The 10,741-nt window shown below is 43.7% G+C and overlaps 1 protein-coding gene and 1 non-coding gene across 2 annotated transcripts; both read right to left on the bottom strand.

Annotated features, from left to right (window-relative positions):
* Positions 1-6,943: 6,943 nt before the first annotated feature.
* Positions 6,944-7,016, bottom strand: TRNAW-CCA (transfer RNA tryptophan (anticodon CCA)). The gene has a single exon. It is a non-coding gene; the product is annotated as a tRNA-Trp (tRNA).
* Positions 7,017-7,184: 168 nt separating this feature from the next.
* Positions 7,185-8,234, bottom strand: LOC116244974 (uncharacterized). Its single transcript, XM_031616745.1, has one exon. It carries the CDS (start codon positions 8,232-8,234, stop codon positions 7,185-7,187), a length of 1,050 nt encoding a protein of 349 aa, XP_031472605.1.
* Positions 8,235-10,741: the final 2,507 nt, after the last annotated feature.

Raw genomic sequence — 10,741 nt, forward strand, 5'->3', positions numbered from 1 at the left:
CTCGATATTTCGGTAAGAAATTGGTGGCTACCCTGCGATATCTCAACTCTCAACATGTGTTTCATAGGGATATAAAACCGTAAAACATCCTCCTTGATGAGCACTTCTAGCCCCTTCTCTTGGACTTCGGACTCTCCATGGACAGCAGGCACAGAGTTCACAATTTTGTTGGGGATGTTCGGTATGCCTCGCCGTAGGTTATCAAACATGTGGAGTATACTGAAAAATCAGAGGTATATAGTTTGGGAATCCTGTTATTCTATTTGTTGACAGGGCAATATCCATTCACACATGCTCGGGTTTCAGACCCACATTACCGGCTTTTGCTCTAGAGGAAGCACCACAGTTTCTGGGAAAAGATAGAGGCAAAATTGAAGGACAAGCTTTCGACCAGCTTCAAGGAGCTATTTATAAAGATGATATCACCGAACGCTGCCAACCGGCCCAGTTTCGATTAAATTCTTTAGTATAGCTGGTTCTGCGAGCCATAACCGACCCGAGAGCAGTACCAGCGGTGCTTTTAGAGGCAGTGCTGCAGTTCGGATGCAGCTATGCCCAACTGATTACTTACTCTATTCATAGAAATCACTATTATTGCAACTGCTGATGATCTTCGACCAGAGCGAGCAGAGCCTCAACGCCTGGAAGACCGACATGCACCTCTACGAGAAGGGCAAGCGAACCAAACAGCCCTTCGGCAAGACTCCCAGCACAGTCCAGCACGTCACCCACGAGCAGATCAAGACCAAGGAGTGCCTATTCAACCCCATACTCCAGACCTACCAACGCGAAGATGACGAACGCAGGCACAGGATCACCACCGACGATAAACGCGCAAAGTCACTCGCCAACCACCTTGTAAACACCTTGCCATGCAGAAGCAAACCCTCAAATACGAGAAAAACTTCGACATTGTCAGCCTCAAATCAAACGATCCCTACGTCTAACAACTACCCGCACGCAAACTTGGCCCCATTCGCAATGCCTACAATGTCATTAACAATCAGAAAATGCCTTAGTACTATTTTCAGAATAGGGAGATGAGACTTCCAGTTGAAAGAGAGAAAAAATTGTTGGAGAATTACAAAAAGGAATACGACATTGTTTCGAATGTCTATAATGAGAATCATGAAGAACGCATACGCAGTGAAGTTGAGAATTAGGCCCAAAAACTCAACGATAAGTATTGGAAGACGCACAACTACGACCCTGTCTATGGCCACTTCTATGACTCACAGCAGGAGGAACAGTTCCAGAAGGAAAGAGTGCTCAAAGAGAAAGATCATGGACGCGATGCAGACAAAACGTTGCCACCATCCTACGTCTATCGCGAACCATTCATCGCTGACTACACAAAGCCCCTTACAGACACTCTTAAGATGCTGGACTAACGCAACGCCAATGCCAAAAAACGATATCAGACAAAATACGTCGTATTAGATGAATACCAGAAGAGAAACCTTTAAGAAGAGACAAAGCATGATCAGATCGTCAAGAACCATGTTCATTTCGGCCGGATTCTCGATGAAAAGGCAAAGGAATTCGATATTGTGACTAACAATCCCTATAAGGAGACGCGGGCGGAAGAGCTTTACGGAAAGAAACTGCAAGTGCCAAGTTGGGAGGTTCTTATAAAATAGGCTTCTAAGGGATCTAGCAACAGGCCAGTGGCCATAAAGACCGGCGGTTTTGCATGAGTTCATGATTTTTTATCATCTCGCATTGAGCAATCGCGTTTTATTGCTGGAATAATAATATAAATGCGGAGCAAGCGGAAGGAAGTCAATAAATACGTCTTCAAAGCTGTCGAAGAGGTCAGAGAGACTGAGGGCGAAGAAGGTATTCAACGCTCAACAGGCATAAAACCTTTTCAATTGGTGAAGTTGAGGCAGGGGCAGCGCTCCAGCTTCGATTTGGCACATACGAACAATTAAATTTTGCATCGAAGAGGCGGTTCTAATAACCTCTACAACGATGAAAAAGATATTTACTTAGATCTGGTTATCAAGCAAAAGCTCATTGTTGATGCGCAGTCGAATCAAAAACTCTAGAGTGAAAGAAAAAATATCATCTCCTTGTAACGGTAGCCGATTGATCAACCGCAAACAAACCCAAAACAGCAAAATAGTGATTAAAAGTAAGTTGTGGGTGATGATGAGCAACAGATTTACACAGAAACAGAAGAACCTTACTGCATTTAATCTTCCCATCAGCCGGCAGAAGTATCCAAGACATTTGAACGCGAAACCATCAGTACAGAAATGAAACAGAAAAAAAGTAAATGTCCGTGCTGCCTGCAACTCAATTCAACTAACGCTGTTATTCGTCACAAAAACGAAGAAAATTGCTTCAACGCTGAAACTTAAGAGAGAGAAGGTTCCTCAGAAGATATTGGAGTTAGTGAAGAAGCAAAGCAGGAACTGAGAGCCATGAAACAGAAAGCGTTGCCTCCATTTTCGTTCACAAGCACCAAATGGAGATCCAAAAGTGAAACGCTTCAAGTTGATAAATGGAAATAAAAATATGGAAAAGACTCTCATCAAGCTCAAAGACTGATTAATTTTGAAAAGGCTGTCTCAATGACGAAATTCGACAAGCGAAAGGTCAAAGTAAATGAACCAAATAATTATTATTCAGAAAGCCAAAGGGTGGCATTACCAATCCTCCACAAAAGCAGATAACTCTAACCAAAGGCAAAGATATTTAAATTCTCACCAACCAAAAGAGAAGATAAATAAGTGATCAAAATCTACAATCCTGAAACTGAGTTTCGATCCAGTTATTTACTACTTGCTCATGAAAATTTGAAGAAATAAAAGAAATCAAGCTAGTCTAGAAAAAAGAACAAAGAAAGTGAGGAGAGAAACGAAATCGCTATCAAGAAGATGTATAATATTTAGGAGAAGGCTGAATAACCTTCAAAAGTGCAATAGACTATTGAAAGCGTTATTGAAGAAACTTTAAATGCTCTGGCCGAGAAGTAAAAGCCTAAGCGGAAAAAATCTAAATTCCCTGAGATTCAGATATCAACCTTCTACTCCACAAAAGAGTAATAAGACGAGCGTAGAAGAATTCGCTTGGAAAGCATGCAAAGACTGGCCCGATAATGGCGTTACAATCCACCCAAGAAGGTGTACATGGAGAAAATGATGGAATAAATACCCTAAAGATGGGAATATGGATAAAGCAGGGATAGTAGTCGCGAGGTTGATAACTACTTGCAGCACCAACAAGAAGAGGCTAAGCGGGAGCAACATCAAAGGGATATGGAGGAGAAAAGATTATAACAAGAGTTGCAAATTCAAGTAGAGGAGTATTTGAGCAACGCATAAGTGGTTGTCCGTCAATGATAATAATTTACGACTGCTCATCATCATTCTTCTACCAAATTTTTGCTCTCTTTGTCAGCTTTGCGCTTCTTTTCAGAGTTGAATTCGATCTCGTAGCAAGTCACGTATATCTCGCCATGGGGTGTATTGCCGATATCAACTGTACGGATCTCTCCAGGTACAAGGGTGAAATAATTATCTGCAAGTTGTAGAGGAAGGTAGTTATCGTTGAGTTTCCGATAAATCCATACGTATGATGCAATTTTCTTTGTTGAGATGGTGAGAGTGGTTCCCTGGATCTGGTAGGTGAGTTATGGCATTGCGTTAGTTCTATTTATCATTGGAACAAAGAAGTAGTTATTGATGCTGACGAAGTTGTCGAGCGTTCTGAGCTCCATTCTTAGGAAGCCATTGTTTGTGAAGTTTCCATATTCAGTTTTGTTGAATCGGTGAATAAGGTTGCGCTCAAAAGGTTTGACTACTTTTTCAACCGTGTGTTTGACCTTCGTGACATCTCCTGCAAAGGTGATGATGGCCAATGTCGCATGGCAATTGAATGTTCTATTGTAGTCGTTTACCACATATGTCACATAGTCTCCTGTGGATTTTTCGTGTATTGTGTGGATCATGAGTTGCTCATAGACATTTCTGACCTTATAATGAGCGGCCTTATATGTGCCATAGTAGTCAACAGTTGCCCAAGAAGTGACTGGCCAGACATCGTTAAGCTGCCAGTATAGGCTGCCCATGTTGTAAGGCTTATTCAGACGTAGAGTGGTGATAGCCATCTCCAAAGCATATGATTGCATTATCTGGGAGAAATATGAAATGAGAGTCGTGTTTCCAGTTGCTCCAGAGTAGTTAAAAGTGTAGCCAGGCAGCAAAACATGACCATAAGGGTGGCGCTCATGCAGCCTCATCACGTAGCTATCGTTACTTGTCGGATAATATAAATCTTCAGGCTTAGTAAAACGCTGCAGAGATGAAATATCAGGCATCGCTTGCATTCCGTATTCGGAGTTAAAGCGCCCAACATATTCTTCGTACTCTTCGATTGGAGTGCCTGCAGCCCAAACACGCCAGAAATGGATGTCTCCTGAAGCAAGATTTTTAGTAGAAGATGAGGAAACAGAAGGAGATGTTTCCCAATAATACACTTCAGGGTGCTATTCTTTGAGAACTTTAGGCAAAACTCCTTTGAAAACATCGCTATACATCTGCTCCACTTGGGCCTTTTGAGTCTCTGACAATCCTTTTTTCCAGCCCCACTCTTGCCATCCGATCCAGACTTCATTGTTGCCATTCCATAGTCCCATAGATGGGTGATGTCTGATTCTTTTACATTATCTCTCATTTCTGCCTCAATATTGGCTAGAATTTAGTTTGAGCTGGGGTAAAGAGCACAAGCAAACATGAGATCATGCCAAATGAGAATGCCAGCCTCGTCCATACTATTATAGAAGTCATCTTTTTCGAACTGTCCACCACCCCATAGTCTGATCATGTTGAATCTGCCAAACAGCGCATAGTTTGTTATCTTCTCATAGGTGCTTTTATTCGTTCGAGCCAGCGACATTTCTGGAGGGATGTAATTGCCGCCTCGCATAAAGACATCATAGCCATTCAGGTTGAAAGTGAAAGATGTTCCGTTGTAAGTCTTACTGAACTCTTGAACAACATTGATGGTCCTAATGCCTGTAGTAATGGACTTCTCGAAGGTTTCTAAGGAATTAAGGTTAACTAGCTTAACTGAAACGACGATGAGGTTGGGAGTGCCGAGATCCCAAGTCCACCAAATATGATCCCAAATGTTGGTGGTGATGTTGAAGGGTAAGCTAAGAGAAGTGGTTGTTGTGGACTTAATTGGTAGGACTTCTTCAAAAATAGTTTGACTGTTTGATTTACGTTTGACCGATAAAGTGAGATTATATGAGGCCAATTGGTCAAGATGGCTCAAATCTAAGCTGGCTTGGCAGTTAATTCTGGTGATAGTCTTGTTGATAGCGCTGTGTGTGAAGCGGAGGTTGTCAATCCTTGTATCGTTGTAAAGGACTGCAAATACTTCCTTCCAGATGCCAACTGATAGGATACGTGGTCCCCAGTCCCATCCATATTGGTATGCGGCCTTTCTTGTGAAGGAATAATTTTGAGGCAGGCCGAATCCGTATGTATCCTTGAAGATTTTTTCCTGCTGAAGGTCATACTTAGTACTGGCAGTGAAGTTGACCACAAGATCATTGACGCCCTTAAATTTGACTTCCACTTCGTATCTTCGGAACATATTGTGAGCAGAGAGGATCTTTTAGCCGTTGAGGTAGACCTCTGCATGGGTGTCCAATCCCTCAAAAACAAGATATTGATGTTTGGAGTTGAGGATATTGGAGGGAATGGAGAATGAGGTTCGGTAAGAGGCATCTTTGGTCTCATACTGGTAGAATTGAAGGAAGTTGTCGCGGTAGTAGGGGTCGCTACTGATGATTTTGTTGTCGATTAGATCCCAAGCCAAAGAAGATGGGATAGTGGCTGGATAGTCCCTACTGCTGCCCTCGTAGCGGAAGCTCCACTGCGTCAAGGATTGAGAGAACCTTGCCTGTTGGGTTAAGGTAACCAGAAGGAGGAGCAAGACGAGCATAGCCTTCATGTGTAATTAAAATAACTGGAAAAAAATACCACCTATTCATAAAAGTGGTGGAACATAATTCGATCGGATTTATTTTATTTATTAATTATCTTATTGTACTTGCGTTGATTTATATACTTATACTTAATGGGGAACTTTCTTGTTCGGCTCTCGTAAGCCATATGTCGCTGGTTCTTCCAGCCAATCGCCAATTATCTTATTAGGCCCATCTACAAAGGATTGCGCGACATAGCGAGAGCTTTATTCTTTCCAAAGAAGCCACATGATGATTATCACAATCCCAATGCTGCTCCTATTCCTCCTCCCTAACTCAATTAAACTGATGAGGAAGAGCCTGCTGAAACAAACATGACTCCTGAAGACAAGTTGTTGTAGGAACAGCACTGCATCACTGTTAATCAATTAGTTGTGAAGTCGCCCCCTGAGCAAGAAGACCTCGATGAGTTGGCCCATTCCTATGCCGAGCTGGCCGTTCTCTACTCCAAATACGGCAAAAGAGAATACGAGGAGTGCTTAAAATCAGCCAAAAACATCTTTGGAGCTTGTATAAGTCGGCACTTTGAAGAAAATATCACCTTCCTCAACAATATTGCAACTAACCTTGACTCCCACAAACAGCAAACAAAATCAATCCCTCTCTATGAGGAAGCTCTTAGTATCGCTGAAATCTACCTCCCACAAGCCGATCAGCGTATTATCGCTATCAAAAACAATCTAGGCTTAGCTTGGATAGCTACTGGCTAAGAGGAAAGAGGAAGGGAGCTTTTGAACTCGAGCAGTCGAGTTATTGCCAGGCGTTAATAAGCAGACCCTTCTTTGAAGGACCTCATCAACAGCAATCTCAATTTCCACAGAGGAAAAAACATGTCGGCAGAAGCCGAAGAAGCAAGGGCAGTGAACTTTTAATGAGGAATGATTTATTGCCAGTTTGATACTGAAAAAATAATAATAGTGATTTGTCAGAAAACAAAAATGAGGCCGACGGGATTTGAACCCGCAACCGTTGGATTTGGAGTCCAACGCTCTACCGTTGGAGCTACGCCCTCTTGAGATGCCCACTTTGCACAGATTTCATTTAGTTCGCTTTCTGGGTTAATCCTATATACTTATAATCTCAATCCGATATAATTGTAATTTAAAAGCCTGCATATGCTAATAGGGATAAAGGGTGGGCTAATAGATGAGAAATGAAGTTATAAGGGAAGGAGTATCAATCAGTTGAAGCTCTTGGCTAATGTGACCCATTCTTCAATTTCCTTCTCCTTTTGCTTGCGTTCAGAGTCGTCGACTATCTTGCCAAACAACTCATCAACGATCGCCTCGGTGGCGAGGGAAGCCTTGGCCTTTGTAAACTCCTTTGCGTTTTTGAGATATGTGTTGTAGTCACTCAAGTAGAAACTAGCAATGACGTTATCAAGTGGGTCTTCAGGCTCTGGGGTGAGGATGAGGCCGTAGACACAGTCGATGATCTGGCGGAAAGTGAGAGCAGGGGAATAGTTTCGGTCAAAGACTGAGTGGCAGATACGTCCTTGCGAATTCATGTTGCAGTGGTAGATCGGAGTAATAAAACGCACCTCTGGCGCCTTGAATGGATAGTCTCCTGGGAATTGAGCATAGAGCAAGAAGAGACCATTCTCATAGGGAGTTTCCTTGGGACCAAGGAGCAAAATCTTCCATAGATTAATGTTAGCACATGGGAAGATAGCCACGAACGGGTGGGGATTATCGCTGTAATTTTGAATTTCCTTAGCGATGCGCTTCAGACTGTTGTTGCCCGACAGCTTCTTAGCCTCTCCCTCGTTTTGGAACTTTTTAACCATATCCTTCGCCGAAATACCTCCGCCCTGAGCTTCAGGGACTTTGAATTCGTGAACAGTATTAGGAAGGTCGAAGGGCAACAGCTTAGCCTTGATGATGCGCTGCTCAATAGAAAGTTTATCAATGCTTTCATCAGCCTTGCGAGCACGGACGCTAAGCACAGTTTCTTGCTCGAACAGCTTCAAGCTTTCTTCCAAGTTGCGTGTAAGATAGCATTTTCCACCTGAAGCAATCGAGATTGTCTTTAGTCCCTCGCAGTTGGCTCCAACTGCAAATGAATCAATGACAATCTTATTCTCGACGAGTATGCGAGTGGTCTCTTCGACTGAGTATTTCGATCCAGTATCTTCTCCATCAGTAAGGGCAACAATTCTGAGCAAGCAGTCGGGATAGTTGATTTTGAACTTTTTGAGTGCATCTGCAGCAGTGACTACTGCGTCGTACATGAGAGTGGAGCCACGAGCTGCTGCCTTTGCGATGAGACGGTTGAAATCGTAAATTGCCTATGTGAAACCGCAGTGATTCTCAATTGTGTGGTCGAAGAAGAAGAGCGAAACCACGTGCTACATGTTGTAGGCGATGGTTCTGAAGGCGAATGCCTCGAAGAAGGACTTCACTGCACCAATTCGCTTGAGATCAGGCTCGTTGAAGAATTGGCAACCCATAGATCCAGATACGTCAAATAACACTGCAATAGCTTCCTTGGGAGGACGGGTGATAACGGGCTTGAGGTTGGTAAGGTCAATCGCCTCCTCTACATTTTCACTACGGACATTAGCTCCCATAAGGTCGAGGTTGACGGCCTCTTCATTGCCAGTCAGCACATCGAATAAGTTAAAGGGACGTGCAATATCCTTGTTTTTGCTCACAAACACTCGCAATTTGCCTTCCTTGGTCTTCAGAAGCAGGTAAGTTGAGGATTTATTCTTAACCTCCAAAGGTTGATGCACCTTTAATTCAGGATAGCCTTCAAGTTTATTTCTGTAGAGATCTACAGCTCCAAAGGCAGGAATGGTGATGGCAACATTTTCAGGTCGGAAACCGCTCCAAAAGAGGGAGTTAGTGCCAGCATTGTCCACTTGATTGATTAAGAACTGCATGTAGAACTCTTCAAGTCCAGGCAGGGCGAATAGTTGGTCTTTCTTGGGCGCCTTTAGGGCGGGATAAGTGAATCCTTTCAATATTTGCTATTCAAAAGCTTCCCTGTCGACTAAGACAGTGTCTCCATTGTCCAGCTTAACGAATCTTGGCTCGCGAATGGGGCCAAGGGTGAAGTGGCAGTTGCGTTGGATTTCGACAAACTTGGCTTCTGCGCGTAGCTATTCGGTTATGGGAAGCTTTAAAGCTCCTTCAAGCACGAAGCCTAGGTAATCCCTAAACTTAGTGAACGACTCTTTCCAGGTGAGCTGGTCAAGAGCAGGGGTGCATCCTCTGAGGAAGTCAGAAAGTGAAGCGAGGAGGCCTTCCTCGATGGCGATCCTGTGGACCTGACTAACGAAATTGTTTGCAAAGAGGCACTTGAGATTGTAGGCAAGGGGAAGGTTTCCAGTCAAGGGGCGTAGGTAAGCGACCAGTTTGATTTTGTCGTCTTCTGAGAGGTGGGCAGAAAGGGTGAGAAGGGTGGATCTTAGCTCAGCAATTCCTTCATCAGATTGTTCTCGCACGTGCTTGATATCCTTGTAATAGAACTTGTCGGCGAAAGTGCAGGGGACTAGGTTGTTACCCAGTTTGAATGCAACCTAGACAATTGAATCTGCTGCTAATCCACAGGCTTTCAATGGTTCTGCAAAGTTCATCAAAGGCTTGCCTCCAAACTTCAAAATTTGGTTGAGGGGATGATACTTAAGCAGTTCGAAGATTCTTGATCTGAGGGAGTCAAGACTGTTGTCGAGGTCGACTTCGAGTTGGTACTTCTCAGTGCCTCTGTGGATGGATATTTTGCAGGGATTGACGATTGGCTCTGGTTTTGGTACAGCAGTGTCTATTGTGGCAGGGGAAGCAGTGAGAATCACCCACATCTACTCTGAGAAATCTAGTTTAGGGAGGGGAAGGTGCATGAGGTCGAGGTTGTAGATGAATGGCTGTCCCTTCCGGTTGTAAAGCAGTGCTTTCAGGTCTGTTGGCAGACCCAACTCCTTGACTATGGTCTCGCTGAGGTCAAAGAAAGAGCTGATTTTTTCGGAGATTGGCACTTCGATAAGTCCTGTCTTGGGTAACTGAGGGCAGCGAATCAATAGGCGATGCTTTATTTCTGCTCCGATCATGGGGACTGTGAAATTTGAAACATCCAAGAGCGAACTTTTCAAAACGAGTTCGTTATCGAGGACAGCAGGAACAGCCACAACCGGTGCTGATACTGGCACAACAGCAGGTGGAGGCACCACGACGGGAGGGACGACTTTGGCCTTCAGATAGACCTTCACCTTGCAGTCAGCGAGTACGTCTTTGACCTCATCATCGGAGGCAAGTTCGAAATCGTCATTATCCTTAACAGCGATTTCGCTATCAGCTTCCAATTATTTCTTGGCAATCAATTTGAGTTTGACTTGTTCCTTGAGGTCTGCCACCTTTTCAGCAGCGAGGACGAACTTGAACTTGTTCTTGAGCGACAGATCAGCGGCGTTGAAGAGCTCAATGAAGTAGGGCTTTGCTTGCTTTGAGTCTTACATAGGAAATTTGTTATAGGCATATATCTTTTGGAGATTTATGCAGGATTATATTGAGGGATTCTGATAAGTCATTTATTGTATCGGTAATCATCAGCTTATATTTAGAGTGCCCCAGAGGGGCAAAAATATGAAAAATGGAGAGGGGTGATTGTGCAGTAGTCTTAGGTTGATGGCTGATGGTATAATTATAAATCTATGAGCATGAATCACGTGATCGGGGTTGGGGTTGGGGTTGGGGTTGGGGTTGGGTTGGGGTTGGGGTTGGGGTTGGGGTTGGGGTTGGG

This window comes from Nymphaea colorata, unplaced genomic scaffold, assembly GCF_008831285.2.
Source record: "Nymphaea colorata isolate Beijing-Zhang1983 unplaced genomic scaffold, ASM883128v2 scaffold0424, whole genome shotgun sequence".
NCBI lineage: Eukaryota > Viridiplantae > Streptophyta > Magnoliopsida > Nymphaeales > Nymphaeaceae > Nymphaea > Nymphaea colorata.